The 19,499-nt window shown below is 47.8% G+C and overlaps 2 protein-coding genes across 3 annotated transcripts in view; both read left to right on the top strand.

Annotated features, from left to right (window-relative positions):
* The first annotated feature begins 459 nt into the window (after nt 1-459).
* On the top strand, nt 460-14,576 carry CFAP298 (cilia and flagella associated protein 298). The gene is given in 10 exon segments (XM_017883901.1): nt 460-1,099; nt 1,102-1,173; nt 1,176-1,223; nt 1,226-1,522; nt 4,700-4,867; nt 7,087-7,154; nt 10,963-11,121; nt 11,950-12,081; nt 12,869-12,964; nt 13,262-14,576. Coding segments are annotated over 10 exon segments (1,500 nt in total). The 5' UTR covers nt 460-750; the 3' UTR covers nt 13,373-14,576.
* A 3,805-nt stretch (nt 14,577-18,381) lies between these two features.
* Nucleotides 18,382-19,499, top strand: part of TCP10L (t-complex 10 like) — a 13,035-nt gene continuing 11,917 nt past the window's right edge. The window contains exon 1 of one of the 2 annotated variants that reach the window (XM_017883900.1): nt 18,382-18,490. In XM_017883900.1, coding sequence (XP_017739389.1) covers nt 18,453-18,490 — 38 coding nt within the window. In that variant the 5' untranslated portion in view covers nt 18,382-18,452. The remainder of the gene's footprint in view (nt 18,491-19,499) is intronic. The other variant, XM_017883899.1, reaches the window with a different exon arrangement.

Raw genomic sequence — 19,499 nt, 5'->3', positions numbered from 1 at the left:
GAGACAACGGGTAGAGGCCTTGCACTGTCTTGCCTAGACGCCTTGTTACTAAGGACTCTGCAAATGTTAACCATCTCTAAAGGCATTCCTTGACCATCCAACCTAAGAAGTCCATTAACCTGTTTAGTTTTCTTTAGACCTGTATTTGAATTTGCATTGTCTGTTTATTTATTATTTTTGAAACACAGTCTCACTCTGTCGCCGAGGATGGAGTGGCGCGACCTAGGCTCACTGCAACCTCTGCCTCCCGGGTTCAAGCGATTCTCCCACCTCAGGCTCCCTAGTAGTTGGAATTACAGGCACGTGCCACTACGTTTGGCTAATTTTTGTATTTTTAGTAGAGACGGGGTTTCACCATGTTGGCCAGGCTGGTTTCCAACTCCCGACCTCCCGAAGTGTTGGGATTACACGCGTGAGCCACAGCGCCCAGCCTGCCATTTATTTTTGTTTTCTCTTTGTCACACTAAAATATAAGTTCCATGGGAGCAGTGACTGTGCATCTGCGGCGCCCGGAAGAAACAGCGACTGACGCCGATTGACTTTTGCAAGAGTCCGCTGGATATTTCGGGGAGGGTCGCTCTGACAGGAGCCGCTGGAGCTACCCTAGCAACACCATCCAAATCAGCCCGAAGAAGTGCAGACACTCGCCCTGGCCCCTCCGTCCTGAAAAGCAAACCCGCGCAAACAGCAGCCAACAGAGTGACCCAGTTCTAGGTTGCTGCCGCCAAACTTTCCCAGGCCGGAAGCAGCATGGAGGCGTTGCCGGAAGTGGAGACTGAAAGCGGCGGAAGGGACGCTGGAATGTGGAGTGGTTGTGGGGCGGCAGTTGCGGAACTCGGCGTGTATGTTGCCTGCCGTCCCTCCCATTCCCCATCTATTAACTCCCACCTCAGCCCACGTATCCCTGAGTGGAATCTCGGGCCCCAGACCAGTCGATGGGGAGGTCCACCCTCCACTTCAGCGGCTTGGTCTGTGTTTGGGAAGTTGCCACGACAACAGTCACTTCCGGGAGGGGGATCTGCGAGTTTTCTTCCGTCGGTCCGGCCAGAATCAGCTGCCCTCTCAGGCTGTGTGGGTGGTTTCCCCGGCTGCAGCTACAGTGGGCGTAGATTGCTGGGCCTCAGTGCACCCCAGCCTCCGCTACTCGGGTTCTGAGCTGGAGCTGGAGGCTCTTTTGACTGTTTCACTGTTGCTGCTAGCAACATCCACTTCCGGGAGCGAGTGCTCCCTCGCTCACTGCGGGCTCGGGAGCGTGGGGTTCGGGCCCCTGAGCGGCTGTTAGTGCGTCGCCGCTGCTGGCGATCCGGCGATCCTCGGCCGGCCAGATCCGAGGGCCACGCAGCCCGGGCCTTCTCACCACCTCAGTGCCTCGGCGGGACCGCCATGGTTCTGCTGCACGTGAAGCGGGGCGACGAGAGCCAATTCCTGCTGCAGGCGCCTGGGAGCATCGAGCTGGAGGAGCTCACGGTGCAGGTGGCCCGGGTCTATAATGGGCGGCTCAAGGTGCAGCGCCTCTGCTCAGGTGCGGCTCGTGGGCGGGCCCAGCCGGGACAGATCGAGAGACAGGCGTGGGATGGAGAAAGAGGGGCAGGGTGGGCCGAGGGGTCAGGTTTGTGAAGATTATTGAAGAGATTTGCAGCAGCCGGGGTTGAAACGGGACACTGGGGTTAACTGGAGATGAATAAGGAACCGGAGAAGGTCCGGCCTGTCTGGCGTCCCGGGCTGGGAGGTGGGCCCAGGTGCCTCTCGGAGCCGGGATGCTGCGAATCCTGGGGTGCTGCGAATAAGTGGAAATGGGCGGGGGAGGGAGGAGGGAGCCGAAAGACCGGGCTGAACAGCCGACTTAGTGCAATTAATCACGTGTGAGGGGTGAGATGAGAACTGGGTGGGCGTTTAAAAGCTGAATTTACTATTTTTAGTCGCCCGATGTAAAGCAGCGAGCCGCCTGGCTTTGGGGCGGCCCCTTACAGTTGAGGAAGCCTTGGTATCTTTCCCCGCCCTGGAAACGGCCTGTTGCTCGCTTGGCGGCGCCGTCTCCCTTCCCCGCGCAGGTTCTAGGGCACCGCTGTTCCGCAGAATCTCCCGGCGGTGGAAGGGCCCCCATCTGTGCTGTCCATTGGGCAGCCGCCGGCCACGTGTGGCAGAGCATTTGGAATGTGGCTAGTGCGGCCAGGCAACCGAATTTTACATTTTCATTTTAATTAATTAAATATATATATATTGTGTGTGTGTGTGTATGTGTGTGTGTGTGTGTGTGTCAGGGTCTCTCTGTCGCCCAGGCTGGAGTGCAGTGGCGCGATCTCGGCTCACTGCAACCTTCGCCTCCCGGGTTCAAGGGATTCTCCTGCCTCAGTTTCCCAAATATCTGGAATTACAGGCGCATGCCACCACGCCCAGCTAATATTTGTATCTTTAGTGGAGGCGGGGTTTCATCATGTTGGCCAGGCTGGTCTCGAACTCCTGACCTCAGGTGATCCTCCTGCCTCGGCGTCCCAAAGTGCTGGGATTACAGGTGTGAGCCACTGCGCCCGGCTGATTTTAATTAATTTAAATAAATTTAAATTGCCAAGTGAGTGAGTACCTGCCGCATTAGACAGCATAGCTTTTGAACTTGACGGGATGATACTTTCTGATGTGGTGTAGGATATTACTACGTGTTTATATAACGATCATTATGTATACATAGAAAATATAAACATAACTATTTGCAATAAATAGTATATTCATTTATGTGATTTATTAAATTGCATGAATATGTGATTTATTATTAAATATATTGATTAAATTGCATGAACATGTAATTTTTGCACCGTGGAGAAATTCCTGAGCATCATGGTTCTTTTCATGAAACTTATGTGTAGTGTATTAATTGAGCTTCCAACACAAACACAATATTAAATGTTATTTTTAAGTTAAAGCATTTGAGGAGAAAAGGAATTTGTCTTCTCTTTCTATAACATTATAAATTGGAAATGTGCTGAATGCTGAGAGTCACGTTAGTGAACTTAAAATTCATGTATTTATTCTGCACCAGTGCTCAGCCTTCAGAAGACAAGGATGGGGCCAGGTGCGGTGGTCACATGGGTAATCCTGACACTTTGAGAGGCAGAGGCAAGTGGATCCCTTGAGCCTAGGAGTTCTAGACCAGCCTAGAACATAGTGAAACTCAGTCCCTACTAAAAATACAAAACTGAACTGGGCGTGGTGACACATGCCTGTTGTCCCAGCTACTTGGGAGGCTGAGGCACAAGAATCGCTTGAACCCAGGAGGCAATGCTGCAGTGAGTTGAGATCGCTCCACTGTGCTCCTGCCTGGGTGAGAGAGGGAGACCCTGTCTCAAAGAAAAGAAAGACAAGGATGAATAAGACCAGTACCGTGCCCCTGTGTCAAGGGTCCAGGCCAGGTCTGGCACATAGCAAGTGGCATATAAATGTTCCATAAAATAGCCAGATGGGCAAGGCCCTGACCCCTAGAAGCTAACGTTCCAATGGGGTGTGAGGTGGTATCATGATGACTGTGATAGATGTTATCTAACCTTCCCTTATTTTTAAGAAATAAGTAGCTTAGACTGTGGTGGAGAGGGAGACAGTAAACATCCCATTCAGTTACACCATTTATTCATAATACTGTATTATTTCAGGTCAGGTGATGTCCTCACACAATGTTATGGGAACACTGAGATCCAGGTGCCTCCTTCACAGGAAGGAAGGAGAGAGAAAGGAAGGAAGGCAATTTTGCAAGGTTAAAATGCGGACCGGTTTTGGGGTGAATATATAAGGATTAGGAAACACAGCCATGCATTTGAATAGTGAACATGATACTAGAAAACCAAGTCCCTTGTGCCATCTCTGCTATCTCTGAGGGGTGTAAGCCGCTTTAAATCCTCCCCACTGATTTGTATAAATTATTTATGAAGCATTGACATGAAGTTTTATAGAAAGTCTCAGACCAGGCGTGTTGGCTCATGCCTGTAATCCCAGCACTTTGGGAGGCTGAGGCAGGTGGATCACTTAAGGTCAGGAGTTCGAGACCAGCTTGGTCAACATGGCCAAACCGTGTCTCTATTAAAATACAAAAATTAGCTGGGCATGGTGGCGGACACCTGTAATCCCAACTACTCAGGAGGCTGAGGCAGGAGAATCGCTTGAACCTGGGAGCTGGAGGTTTCAGTGAGCCTGAGATCATGCCACTGCACTCTAGCCGGGGTGACACAGTGAGATTCCGTCTCAAGAAAAAACATTATCAGCTGCAGCTGTGTCATCTGAACGAGCCTGACATGATACAACCATAAATTGAGGGTGGGGGGAATGTACAAGGTTAAATTAAATGAGATAGTCCATGTGAGTGCACTTGGAAAACTGTAAGACCCATGGAATATATATTCAGGTGTTCAATGAATAGTAATTTTGCCCCTCCAGAGTTCTAGGAAGCACAACATAGCACAAATGATTGGCCACTCAATTTACAGGCCAACTGCCTGGGACATGGGGCAAGCTTCTGAGCTCTCTATGCTGTTGGCTGAGGGTGGATCAATGACTCTTTGTCAAGGGTCCAGGCCAGGCCTGGCACTTAGCAAGTGGCATATAAATGTTTGTTCCACAACATAGCCAGTTGGGCAAGCCCCTGGCCCTTTGGAGCTTACGTTCCAATGGGTATGGGGTGTTGTGATTGTGATACTGTCTTTTGCTTATTTTTAAGAAATGGAAGAATTAGCTGAACATGGCGTATTTCTCCCTCCTAATATGCAAGGACTGACTGATGATCAGATTGAAGAATTGAAATTGAAGGATGAATGGGGTGAAAAATGTGTACCCAGTGGAGGTGCAGTATTTAAAAAGGATGATATTGGACGAAGGAATGGGCAAGGTAAGTGAGGATTTCTCTTGTATGTGCATGCTTATATAGGCATAAGTATGAAAACAGTTCCTTTTTTTTTTTTTTTTTGAGACGGAGTCTTGCTCTATTGCCCAGGCTGGAGTGCAGTGGCACAATCTCAGCTCACTGCCAACTCCATCTTCCAGGTTCAAGTGATTCGCCTGCCTCAGCCTCCTGAATAGCTGGGACTACAGGCATGCACCACCACGCCTGGCTAGTTTTTGTATTTTTAGTAGAGACAGGGTTTTGCCATGTTGACCAGACTGGTCTCGAACTCCTGACCTTAGGTCATCTGCCCACCTCGGCATCCCAAAGTGCTGGGATTATAGGCATGAGAAAGCAGTTCTTTATGTTCAAAAATTGACCTCATCATTTCTCTACAGACTTAGAAAATACTGTACTCTGTAGCTCCTGTGGTAAAACTCTAATCTAGGATGAATTAGGTAGATAAAGGAAGTTTTTATCTTGCTCTTAATAAGTTGCAGCTTGCTTTTACATATATTCGATGAACCAGATGAAATGACCCTTTCCCTTCTGTAGGTCAAAAATGGTTGAGTATTGGCAATTTCATGTGGTTCGACCTAATAATTGTTGGCAGATACTCACTGAAATGTATTCAGAGTTGTGTTTTGTTGCTGTTCACAGATGTTGGGGGACCTTTCGAGCTGGACTGTGTGAAAGAGGAAAGGGAAAGCATGTCAGCACATGGACTTCCCTGATCAAGGACATGGCTCTCTCTGGGGCAGAGCGCTTCCGTACATGGCAAAACACTGAAGAAATTCTTTCAGTGTTGGGCTGATCATGTGGAATTGATGATAATCCTCTTTGATAGCTTATTCTTTTTAACCTGCATTAAAAGCTCCGTTTAAAGACTGTAATTGATCAGCCCTAAAACACTGTTAGGAGTAAAAGAACAGTATTCCTGCAAGGCCTTACCAGTTCAAAAATACATTTTTTTAAAATATCAGGGATAGTAAGAATTCCTAGTATTATTTCCTTTGAATGTTAACCTGAAAAATGGTTGTCTTCCACATCTTTCTTACCTAAGAAGATGTGGTAAGATGAAGAAAAAAAAAATGAGAACCACTTAACAGTTCACTATTCATCATTAAACCAATATGTAATATGTTCTTAAATTAACCACTTTTTTTTTTTTTTTTTTTGAGACAGAGTCTCTGTCGCCCAGACTGGAGTGCAGTGGCATGATCTTGGCTCACTGCAACTTCTGCCTCCCGGGTTCCAGTGATTCTCCTGTGTCAGCCTCCAGAGTAGCTGGGATTATAGGTGCCTGCTACCACGCCTGGCTAATTTTTGTATTTTTTGTAGAGATAGGGTTTCTGCATGTTGCCCAGGCTGGTCTCGAACTCCTGACCTCAGGTGATCCACCTGCCTCTGCCTCCCAAAGTGCTGGGATTACAGGCGTCAGCTACCACGCCTGACCTAACCACTTCTATTCTAATACAATCTTATATTTCTAATATTTTCAATGTCTAATTAATACTGTTATTTATTAGGAATATATGTTTCAACTTGCCCCATTTTCCCTAGGTTTGGGCATTCCATCTTCTTTTTTTTTTTTTTTTTTTGTTTCTGAGCTTTCAAGTTATTATTTTTTCCTGATCTAGGGGTCACCAAATTATGGGCTACAGGCCAAATGCAGGCAGTTGCCTATTGTAAATAAAATTGTATGGAGATGCAGCCACCCCATTTATTTTTTTTTATTTATTATTTTTATTTATTATTATTTTTTTTGAGACGGAGTCTCGCTCTGTCTCTCAGGCTGGAGTGCAGTGGCGCAATCTCCGCTCACTGCAAGCTCCGTCGTATTGTCTGCTCTTGTGCTACGTGGCAGAGCTGAGTAATCCCACCCAACAAGACTGTGTAGCCTGCAAAGCCTCAAATATTTACTCTCTGGCCCTTTCCAGAAAAAGTTTGCCGGCCCTGTTTACCCAACAACATGGATTTCTGTTTTTTGTAGCCTTTGCCACTTTGCATAAAGCACACTCCAGGTCTCTGTTGCTGGGAAGAGATCTTCACCTAACTTCCGGCAGCCAGGTTTCTTGCCTCTCTTCTGTAAAGTCCACACTCACACTCTGTCTCAGTTCACTTACCCCCTGACTCAGACAGAAGGGATTGAGATATTTCAGAAGAGTTTTAAAGAGGCTTTGTATTTGACAGCTCTCTCTCCCTCTCTCCTTTTTTTTTAATAGCTCCAAATGAGAAAATGAAGCAAGTGTTAAAGAAGACTATAGAAGAAGCCAAAGCAATAATATCTAAGGTTGGCTTTTTTAAATGATGCTCTAAAACCTGTCTTTTTTTGGGGGGGTGAGGGGGAGATGGAATTTCACTTTTGTTTCCCAGGCTGGAGTGCAATCACGCGATCTCGGCTCACTGCAACCTCCACCTCCTAGATTCAAGCAATTCTCCTGCCTCAGCCTCCCGAGTAGCTGGGGTTACAGGCACGTGCCACCACGCCCAGCTAATTTTGTATTTTCAGTAGAGACGGGGTTTCTCCATGTTGGTCAGTCTGGTCTCAAACTCCTGACCCTGTGAGCTGCCGGCCTCGGCCTCCCAAAGTGTTGGGATTACAGGGGTGAGCCATTGCGCCTGGCCTGAAACTTGTCTTTTGAGAAAAAACTCCAACTCTGGCTTCCATAGTTGCCTCTCAGCCAGCCTTCTCTTTCAGCCTTCTGGAGGCAAAGGAAACAAGCATATTTGGGGTAGGCCATAGCTTTCCTTTCATAATCCTGACAGTTGCCCAGAGTCCTCCCCGTTCCTACAGGCAGACACAAATTTTGTTGGCCTGTGTAAATGTAGGTTCACGTATAATACAAATATGTATAATACAAATGTTGATTTCGTTTCTTTTACCTTTTTGAAGAACTTAACAAAGCTAAGTAGGGGAGATTTGAATATTGTGGCCATAGAGTAGCTCTCCAGACACTTGATTGACTTAATATGTATTTGATATAAATCGGTTTTTTGTAATTGTCTTTAGCATTTATACAAAGGCTATTTTATAGAGAGAGGAGCATAAATTTATACCATTGATACACAGATAATGTGTATCTGGAAGAAAAGAATTTAAGGCTATTGAAAGAAGTGGTATCTGTATGTGTTGCTTGTATTTGTGTGTTGGTGATATTAGTTGCTACCACCCTCAACTGCAAGTCTCTCGATTGATAACCACTTTTTCTTCTGCTTCTCCTGATTTGCTCAGCAGGACTGTTATTTTTAAACCAATATTTATCAAACTCATCAAGCTTTTGACTAATCTTTGAAGAGCCTCAGCAAAGGCTGCCCTGAAGCTCTGTGCCTGTTAATATAGTAACGGCTTTATGAAGCTCTACAGGAGAGGCCTTGGTTGAGTCCAGTGTTTGCGTGATGATGGCATCTAGGCATGTGAGCACATCTCAGGCCATGACAACAAAACGGTGGTCTGGCCATTGTTCTGCACCCTTCTCGCCACGCTTTGCTGTGGAACTCCTCTTTCGGTCGCCTCACTGCTCCCCTTTGCCTGTGTCCTTCTGAAAGTACTTTTTATCCTTGGCCTTCTTGCTCCCTTTGCATCTTATCTACTCTGCCAAATGCAAATTCCACCCTCTGTAGATAACTCTGAAGCTTCCGTCCTTTCCCCCTGACATCTTGCTTCACTTGCAACCTGAATTTCCAGCTGGTTGCGAGACCATTCTATCTGAACACCCAGTCAGCACTTTGAAGTCCAGTTTTCTAGAAATGAGCTCTTTGCTTCCTCCTCTCCCTCTGTGTTCTGTCCCTGAGAAGCACCTCCTATGAGCTTCTCTGTCTCCAGTAACAGAACCTCAGTGTCTTGGTTTTATAGGCCAAATCCTCAGTGTCATCTTCAACACTTCTCCCTTCTGTCACCTCTAGGTTTGAAGTGGGATCCTGTACCATCTGGTCCCATGATGCCTCTTAAATCCACCTCTTCCTTTCACTTCTACAGCTCTGGCTTTCTTTAAGGCTCTCCTGTAGGCTTTTGCATTCTGATGCCCACCGGGGGTCCTGCCACTCAATTCCATTTCATTCTGACACTAACTACTCAGAGACAGCACAGACCCCACTGGTCAAAGGCAGATCCTTCAATTCTGACACTAATGCCTGGAGTTAGCATCAGACCCCACAAGTTAAAAGGCAAGATCACCAACAAGACTCCTCTTATTTCAGACACCAGCTGCGCGTGAGGTCCCCAGGCCACCCATACGTGTGTCCAGCTTGACTACAAATTTGGAGCTTCCCACCACGCCCCCATTGATGTGCGTCACCCGGCACGTCAGCGTCTGCACCAATCAGGAAGCTTCACTGAGCCATGATGTCCGGGATTTTTGTGGAGTTTCTGCTCAGTAGGCATGATTGCTTACACTACTGGCCACGTGTTTGGTCCCAACCTCTAGCCCCCGGAGGTGGAGGAAGGGGGTGAGGCTGAAAGCTCCAACCCTCTAATCATGTCCTTGGTCTCCCTGGCATGGCCAGCCGCTTCCTTGAAACCAAGTGCTGATTACAGGTTACTGTGCTAGCACAAGCTCAGGTGTGGTGAGAAGGGGCTTGTAAATAACAAGACACTCCTGTCCCTCAGGAAATTCCACGAGTTTTGGAGCTCTGTGCCTGGAACTGAGTAGCAAAGACCAGATATATTTGTTATTTCATCACACCTTCCTCTGTACTCTTCAGAGCCTGCTACCTGGTCTCCCTCCAACTAGGTCTGTTCTTTTTTTTTTGAGGCAGAGTCTTATTCTATTGCCCAAGCTGGTGTGCAGTGGCACGATTTCAGCCTACTCCAACCTCTGCCTCCCGGGTTCAAGCGATTCCCCTGCCTCAGCTTCCTGAGTAGCTCGAACTACAGGCACCTGCCACCACGCCCAGCTAATTTTTGGTTTTGCTCTTTTTTTTTTTTTTTCTTTTTTTTTTTTTGAGACGGAGTCTCGCTCTTTCTTATGTCGGGCCCAAGCTGAGTGCCGGTGGCCGGATCTCAGCTCACTGCGCAGGCCTGCCGCCTCCCGGGTTCACGCCATCTCTGCCTCAGCCTCTGCTGCAGTAGTTGGCGACGTACAACTTCCAGGGGGTGGTTTTCCCCAACACACGGCCAAAAACAAGGCGTACAGCCGACCACGACACAAGCCATAAGCTCCAACGCTAAGTATTTTATAGTATTTTAATTAAGTAGAGACGGAGGTTAATACACCGTGTTTAGCCAGGATAGTCATCAGATCTCACTGACCTATGTTGATCCCGCCCGCCTCGGCTCCTCCCAAGGAAAGTGCATGAGGAAATTAGCAGGGGCTTAGAGGGCCACCGCACACCGGCCAATTTTGTGTATTAGTTAAAATTAGAGAACAGGGGTTTTGCCAATGTTTGAGCCAGGCTGGGTCTTCGAACTGCTGACCTCAGGTGATTCGCCCACCTTGGCCTCCCAAAGTGCTGAGATTATGTAAGGTGTGAACCACCACACCTGGCCAACTGGGTCTGTTCTATACCAGTTACAAGATCAATCTCCCAACATTATCACTCCTTCCCAGAAAAGGCAGTCGCTTCCCGTGGTCTAACGGAGGAAACGTGAACTCTTCAGCCTGGCTTTTGTGGCCATTCGAAAACAAACTCCAGCTGATCCAACTAGAGCTGGCCTCATCTTCTCCTCTCCTTCCTGCCCCGTGCCGGGGAGGCTGGCCCCTGCTTTTCTTTCTTTCAGCTTGTCCTGAAGCACCTGCTGCCATCTCTACCTTTTCAGCCCGTCTGCGTTTCAAGGCCCACCTGTGGTGCCTGCTCCCCCTGCCGTATCTCCCGATCCTTGCCCCCATCTGTGCTGCCAGCACCGGGCTCTTTCTCGTTGGAGCATGCTTTGCACTTCACTGTACTCCGTGCTCAGTGCTGCTCACTGTCTGCTTTATAATACAGGTCGCGGTGTGCTTGGCTCAGCCCCTGAAATAGATGGTAGTCACTCTGGGAGCAAGAAGAGTTTGATTTCTTTTTGTTGCTCTGGCAGTATCTGGCAAGGGTCTTGTACAAGATCTTGATGGACTTGACTGAATTGGTTAGCCACACTGTAGATCGCGATGCCTTTCTGCTTGCAGAAACAAGTGGAAGCCGGTGTCTGTGTTACGATGGAGATGGTGAAAGACGCCTTGGATCAGCTTCGAGGCGCGGTGATGATTGTTTACCCCATGGGGTTGCCACCGTATGATCCCATCCGCATGGAGTTTGAAAATAAGGAAGATTTGTCGGGAACGCAGGTACGTAGTTCTTGGGTGGGCACTCTGGAGGGTGAGTTCACGGCCCCCCAAAGCCCTTCAGATTTGACGCCCCTCTTCTGGATGTAGTGTTTTGCTCCCTACACAGCTTTCAGGTTTGCTGTGCCCTGCATCAGAGTTCCGAATTCAGGAGCGGCCCCTGAGAGTGGGTACGCACGGGTGAGGGGTTTGGCCCCACACACAGGAGGCAGTGGATGCAGTTTGTGAGGCCACCCGTCAGGAGTAACTGAAAGCATGTCCACTGTCTTTGGCCGCTAGGAAGCCAGCTACCTAATTTCTTCCTATTTCTACCCAAATGCATCCGTCCCTTTGCATGGAAATTTGTGTTTCTAGTCTTACCTGTTGCTTCATGTTATTTTCTGACCTTCATGTTCCATTTTCCTTGGGTTTTTCACTTCTTATCCTATTGGACAATATTCTTTGTCTAAGCCATCTTAAATAAATGGAATATGCAGAAGTAAACAGGCAGCCCCATTATACCTCGATTTAAACACCCAGCACGATGCCAGTGCCCTTCCCTGGCAGTGGCCTACAGATCTGTCTAAGATGAACTATATGGATCAAGGTGCAAACGAGAGAGGATCTCACTGTTGTCCAGAGGAGGAAGTTAACTGAGTCAGGGCATGAGTGGAAACTTAACAGGGAAGGTACTAAAGTCAGCAAGGACTTAGAGTGAGGTGGGGGAGTCAGGCCTCCCATGGTGAGCACGGGGAGAAATCCGTTCTCTGCCTTCTCCTGGGAGGGGCTCAGCTGGGCTCTGCCCCCTGGGTGGGAACCCACAGTCAAGCCAGTTCTTATGATTGGCCCCAGGCAGGGCTCAACGTCATTAAAGAATCAGAGGCGCAGCTGTGGTGGGCAGCTAAGGAGCTGAGAAGAACTAAGAAGCTTTCAGACTACGTGGGGAAAAATGAAAAAACCAAAATTATCGCCAAGATTCAGCAGGTAAGTACTTTTTGCTTTAACATGTCACTATTTTTTGTTATTTCCCTTCAAACTGATAAAAATGTACAGTGAATCTGAAAGATTTAAACTACTGGTACAAATATTTTAATCCTATTGGCTTGGGTTTAAACTAAAAATATCCTCTTCCTGCACACCAACAAAAACTGGAAGAAAATATGGATTGTTTAGTGATACCTAGAGTTTGTTTTAATATGTGGGGGAGAGGAAATACACTATGGTTAATTTCAACCTTAAAAATAGGGCTGCAAGTAAACAAGTATTTTCCTTGAAATGTAAAATTTCACCCGACACTGATTTCAGGCTTTTGCAAATTGCTGATGCCATGTACAGGAGGAGGAGGAAAGTTTCGAGACCTTTGAAGGACATCGTGTAGCACTGTAACCTGAGGGGCCGCCTTGGTTTTGTGGGTGCTCCTACGCCACTAGGCTGTGATTTCGGGGAAATGGGGCCCTCCACCATACATAGATCCGGAGTCTGTGGCTCTGAGCCTCCTCCCTTTCCCACTGGACCTGCCTACAGTGTCTGCCTTGGGAATGGCCAAGATAGATGGCGTCGTGCAGCCTCTGGTCTCCACACAGTGAGAGTCCAGGGCTCAAGTCTGCTCAAGACCAACGCTTCCCTCGATGCTTCACTTCGGGTGATCAGACATGGGGGACCTGTTTATCTTTAGTAGTTGGCAAAGGCAATTGTAAAACATTTGTTGTAACTTCAGGATTGTCACTCTAAGAACCTTAATTCACAATTTGCTCTGCTATCCTCTTTGCAGAGGGGACAGGGAGCTCCAGCCCGAGAGCCTATTATTAGCAGCGAGGAGCAGAAGCAGCTGATGCTGTACTATCACAGAAGGCAAGAGGAGCTCAAGGTAGGGGGGAACAGATGGGCTTTCTGCAGTGCTGGCGCCCAGCATAGCCTGCGTGCCTTACCTGGGGCTGCTGGGGAGTGGTGAGCTCTGCAGGATGCTGGGGAGGCGTCTTTCTAGAGCTTCTCTCTCTGCAGGGCTGTCGGGTCCTGCCAGGTGTCCCCTGGGGCTAAACATGGAAGGGTCCCGCTCCTAGTGGGCAGGGAGAGGGGAGGTCAGTCATGGACTCTTTCTTCAGTCTCTTTATGTGCAAAATACTTCCCTGAAATGCCTGCCTGAGTAAAACGTATTTATTTCCAGAGATTGGAAGAAAATGATGATGACGCCTGTTTAAACTCACCATGGGCAGATAACACTGCTTTGAAAAGACATTTTCATGGAGTAAAAGACATCAAGTGGAGACCAAGATGAAGTTCACCAGCTGATGACGCTTCCAAAGAGATTAGCTCACCTTTCTCCTAGGCGATTATAATTTTTAAAAGGCCACTTACCACCCTCTGTAAAAGATGTTAACATTTCTAGTTTTCTTAGTTTTCTTTTAGTGTGAATTTTTAAAATAGCAGTTCTTCAAGGTTTTAGAACTTAATAAATACATAATCATAAGAAAATGTGTAAATCGTTTCTGTTTCAGGACTGTTTAGTATGTCACGGTTTTCTTTGATAAAATACTAAACTTTTTTCTTCCTTCCTGATTGTTTTATATTCTCATGACAACTGGTTTATTGGAGGAAAGCTGATGACAGGCAGCGACCACTAGAGGCCGCCAGGCCCTCTTTGTAGATCTGTTGGAAGCCAAACTCCCAGCCTTGCTGGAGAGACTTCTCTAACCCTGCTGCAGGATCTAACTGTAGCCAGGCGTCGCCCGGCCTTGAAGGTGAAGTTTACCTCCTGGTTGATGCCTCTCTAGCCTTGTATTCTGGGAGCGAAAGCTACAACCGTGATGGAAGTTGAGTAGCAAACTCATCTGACTTTGAAACTTAAATTCTCCTGGAGTTTCTCAGCCTCTCAAGTCTCCTTCATCAGAAGGTCACCATCGTCCTAAGTATCTAGGACACCACTGAGTTTAAAGACTCCAACTCATCATCACTGTAAACCATCCAAGTAGCCTGCAAACCCTGGCACTTTAGCATCTGCAAGGCACCTGCCAGACCGCCTGTGGCAACCAGAAATGGCCCAGACATTTCTTCATGCTTGACTTTTGGTGCCTAGGGTCCTCTTCTCCTGGTTACAGGGAACTTGGCGTGCTCGCACTGAGGGAAAGCGAAGGACGCGTGGCATCTTCCTGCCTTGGCCTTCCTGCCTTGGTGCCTGTGCTCCCCACCATCCTGCAAAGAGGAACCCTGGGAGCTAGTGGAGGTAGCAGGGGTTTGGTTCCTGCCTGCTGCCAGGCGGCTTACCCAGGAGATGGGTTCCAGACCTGAGAGCAAAGCTCTGTTCTCTAAAGTGCATTGTAGTTGACTGCATCTTGTGCCTTACTCTTTTGGTTGATTTTCAAATGTTGTAAAAGCAAATTTGCATCTATTTTCTCTTTTGCTTGGTTATAGTTTTAAATGTCTCTATGAAAGGGTTTTGACCTTGGATGATGTAGTGTATGCAATAAGATGCTGTGATTTTATTTCAGGACCATTCTGTCTTTGTATAGTTCGTGTGTGTTAAATCCATGCTCAGACTTGTAAGAAAAAGTTAACCAAGCCATGTAATTATAGTAGCTCTTTTCAGGGAACTACTACTTCAATATTATTAGAAAGTCTTGTTGAACCTGCAGTATGAATACTCTATTGGCCACCATAGTTATCCCCTTGCTTCATGTAATCAGCAGAACTTACTAACCAAAAAGTCACTCACTCACCCATGACACTACACTCCTTAAATACCCAAGTGAGAACTCTCTGAGCTTGGTGTGTTTGGGTGCAGCAGATCTTAGTAAGTACGTGAGTAGTTTATTTGCAAACCATCTGTGAGGGGGGGTGGGGGGGTCGCAGGTGGTCCCTGGTGCCAGCTCTGTCACTGTGCTGTGTGTGTTCCCTTTGCTGACTCATCCAAGGTCACAGATAGCTACTGATGGTAGGACCATGAGATCACATCCAGGAACTTTCCCAGGATTTCCCAAGAAATGTATCAACAAAAGTAATCTTGCCAGTGTTAGACCACTGATCAGCTTAAGTCTGTGGTCTGTGGTGTTATTTTTGTCTTTTTTTAATCCAGTCCCTCTTGGGTCAATATCAAAAGGAAACCACGTGTCTGTTGTATGCACAGTGCCCATCTGGGTCTGCAGTTTTGTCCTCTGACATACATAACTTGTCTTCTTATGTGATTCTTTCATGGAGACCAGAAATGCTAGTAGTAAAATTTGACACCACCTAAAACCGTTTCGACCATCAAACTGACAGCATCAGGCAGTATTTCTGTCACAAGTTACCTTGTTCTTTGGCAACTGCTCTGCAAAGAATGTGCCATCAAGCTTGAAATGAACTGCCACATGCTTGGAACACAGTAGCCTTGAGAGGGTCTGAGCTCGCTAAATTCCCTTCCAAAGCCTCAGCAACCACCCCCTTGGAGAAGTGGCGAGAGAGCTGCTTGCCCCCACCTCTCGCTGATCCTTGGAGAAGTGACGAGAGAGCTGCTTGCCCCCATCTCTCGCTGATCCTTGCAAGATCAGAGTTGCCACTCTAGATTTCTGAAAACCCACTGACCCTAGACAGGGCTCAAGGAGAGAGGTGGCTGATTTCCAGGAGAAGTAATGCTAGACATAACAGTAATGGCAGCTGGCATTTATGGAGGCTTTACGATTTTCCAGACGGTTGTACTAAGCACTTTACCTACATATTTTTTTTCATTTATACCACAAAACAGCCAAATTAGAAACTATTGTCATCTCACAAGTTAGGAAACCAAAGTCCAGAGGGATTAAATTGCCCAAGGTGAGGCACCTATAATCCCAGCACTTTGGGAGGCCAAGGCGAGTGGATCACCTGAGGCCGGGAGTTCGAGACCAGCCCGGCCAACATGGTACATGGTCTCTACTGAAAATACAAAAATTAGCCATGCATGGTGGCACGTGCCTATAATCTCAGCTACTGGGGAGGCTGAGGCAGGAGAATTGCTTGAACCCAGGAGGCAGAGGTTGTGGTGAGCCAAGATCATGCCACTGCTCTCCTGGGTGACACAGGAAGACTCCATCTCAAAAAAAAAAAAAAAAAAAAAAGACACTAGGGATCTATGTACACAGAGGAAAGGGACAGGAAGAAGGCCGCCATCTGCAAGACAAGTATTGGGGCCTCGGGAAAAACCAGCCCTGCCAATGCTGTGATATTAGACCTCCAGCCTCCAGAACTGTAAGAAAATCAATGTCTGTTGTTAAAGCCACCCAGTCCATGGTATTTCGTTACGGCAGCTCTTACAAACTGAGACACGAACTTAAATGGGTATTCTATAGGAACAGATATATATACACAAGGAAGATAGACATTCTTTTATCAAAGTGAACTTCACTTCTTAAATATACTAACATTGTGTACTAACATTGTAAAATGTAATTTTAAATACTTTTTTGCAAAGCGGAAAACATACATTTCCAGTATCGTCTACATAACCTGTTTCTGATTCTTGTCCAACTCCCACAGCCCATGTTAAGGTTGAGAGCCCACTCCCTCCTCAGTTCCCAGGTTTCGGAACATACCTTCTTCTTCATCCCCCATTGAGCTGGTTGTAATCACAGCATTCGATTACAAGTCTATCTCCCTGGATGGATTGTGAGATCTTGGGGGCCAGGGCACTGTTGTTAGATTTTTAATTTTTTAAATTTTATTTATTTATTTTTGAGAGAGGGTCTCACTCTGTTATCCAGGCTGGAGTGCAGTGGCATGATCCTGACTCACTGCAACCTCCACCTCCCGAGTTCAAGCTGTTCTCCTGTCTCAGCCTCCTGAGTAGCTGGAACTGCAGGCGCACACCACTGTGTCCGACTAATTTTAGTATTTTTAGTGGAGACAGGATTTCACCGTGTTGGCCAGGCTGGTCTCAAACTCCTGATCTCAGGTGATCTGTCTGCCTCGGCTTCCCAAAGTGCTTGGATTACAGGCATGAGCCAGTCAACCTCTCACACACCTCAGGACACACACAAGCCCTCACACACTTCAGAAACCTACACAACCCCTCACACACCTCAGGAACCTACACAAACTTTCACACACCTCAGGGACTCACATAAACCGTCACATGCCTCAGGAACCTACACAAACTCTCACACACCTCAGGACACACACACAACCTCTCACACGCCTCAGGACAAACACACACCCACTCACACACCTCAGGACCCAAGCACAACCCCTCACACACCTCAGCGTCACACACAACCCCTCACACACCTCAGCGTCTCACACACAACCCCTCACACACCTCAGGGTCTCATACACAAACCTTCACACACCTCAGGACCCACACAATTCATCACACTTCTCAGGACACACAACCCCTCACACACCTCAGGCTCATACACATAGGCCCTCACACACCTCAGGAACCCACACACCACCCCTCATACACCTCAGCGTCTCACACACAACCCCGACACACCTCAGGGTCTCATACACAAACCTTCACACACCTCAGGACCCACACAATTCATCACACTTCTCAGGACACACAACCCCTCACACACCTCAGGACCCACGCACAACCCTCTCACACACCTCAGGACTCACACAACCTCTCACACACCTCAGGACCCACACACACTCCCGCAGTTAGAATGACGCACAGGGACAAAAGCGCCTTCTGGTTCCTCTTTGTAGTATTTTCTTCATTTATTCGCGATGTTGACCTTTACCGCCTATTGCACGTGAGTCGCTTGCAGAACTATCCGAGTGACACACGTCCCACACAGGCTCAGGTGAGCCCCAGGGTGTGTTTCCACACACAGCACCATGGATGAGAAGGATGGCCAGGGTTTAACAGGAACATGGACTCTCGCTTGCTCCTCATTCTCTTCTCTACCACAAAAATCACACGAACAATTCAGATGGAGATGCATTTAGTGAAATGATGAAACTTGGAATCCTGTCTCCTATTTAAACTCACATATATTATTTTTCCCTCATAAAAAATGTTTTTTCCTAGTAAATAATTTGATATCCAAAGAAAATTTGTATTTCTTCAAAAATGTCTGCTCAGAGAAATGAGCTCTTAATACACGTTGGGTGTTGAAGACTTGATATTAAACACATGATTTTTGTCAATTGGGAGGAGCAGTTTGACTCTCTCCAATGTCCTTTGTGGATGGATGGACTCTACTGATGATGAACTTCTGTATTAGAATTGCAGGTTTGGGGATGTTTAATTATTTATTATCTGAGTTGGTACAATGGTGACGCTGAGTGAGACGTTCATGCCCCTTTAAGACAGAAAGTCCGTTGGAACTGTCTGCTGCTCTCTAGTCTCTGGATATGAGGCAGGAGGGCTTGGGGACAGCTGTGGGGACACGGCCCAGATGATCTGGTCCCAGCAGAACTGGCTGTCGGGTAACAGGTGAGGTGACGAGGTCTGGTAGTGGGGCTGAGGGAAGCGGTCTTCCCTGGACTGAGGGGGTCATGAGTTTGGGGCTGAGGACACTGCGGTATCCCCTCAGAGGAGTGGGGGAAGAAGGAGCTTTCTCAGGGCTGTGAGGACCGTGACCCCAGCCCACTTCCGCAGACACATTCCCAGTCCCGGCGGGGAAGGAACGGCAGTGGTCCGGTTACTGGTAGGTCTTGTTCTAGACCTTCGATTCGCTTCCATCAGGAGACTCTCTTTTAAACAACGTTTCTCCGATCACTGTGGTTAACCTCTTCCTTCTTACGTTTGTATACAGTTAGAAGTTTATGAAAAAACAGTCAGGGTTTTGCTGGGGGCCACGGGCTTCCTAAAACCGAGAGGGCGAGGCAGCTTTCAGAGATGACCCTGCAGGCTTGCAGCAAAGCTTTGCGTTTTCTCTTTTGTTTTTGTTTTCCAATTGCTGTGAGCTTCCTAGAACTGGTGTAAATGCTCTACCTATAAAAAGGTATTTCCTTTCCACGTCTTCACCATGAATTCACAAATGTCGCCCTGACGGTTCAAGACTCATACTCAGCACAGTGGAGGGTCTGCCTGTGCCCCTCCAGGTGGGTGCTGGTCCAGTGGTGCTGATTAAAGGGCCGAGAATTCCCTCAGTGTCGCACACGACCATCCACTCACACCCACTCACACCCCGAGACCATCCCGCTCACACCCCAAGACCATCCCGCTCACACCCCGAGACCATACGCTCACACCCCAAGACCATCCCGCTCACACCCCGAGACCATACGCTCACACCCGCTCACACCCCGAGACCATCCCGCTCACACCCCGAGACCATACGCTCACACCCGCTCACACCCCGAGACCATCCCGCTCACACCCCGAGACCATACGCTCACACCCCAAGACCATCCCGCTCACACCCCGAGACCATACGCTCACACCCGCTCACACCCCAAGACCATCCCGCTCACACCCCGAGACCATACGCTCACACCCC

This window comes from Rhinopithecus bieti, unplaced genomic scaffold, assembly GCF_001698545.2.
Source record: "Rhinopithecus bieti isolate Rb0 unplaced genomic scaffold, ASM169854v2 scaffold_13207, whole genome shotgun sequence".
Classification (NCBI taxonomy): domain Eukaryota; kingdom Metazoa; phylum Chordata; class Mammalia; order Primates; family Cercopithecidae; genus Rhinopithecus; species Rhinopithecus bieti.
This window is presented reverse-complemented; position numbering and strand designations above follow the sequence as displayed.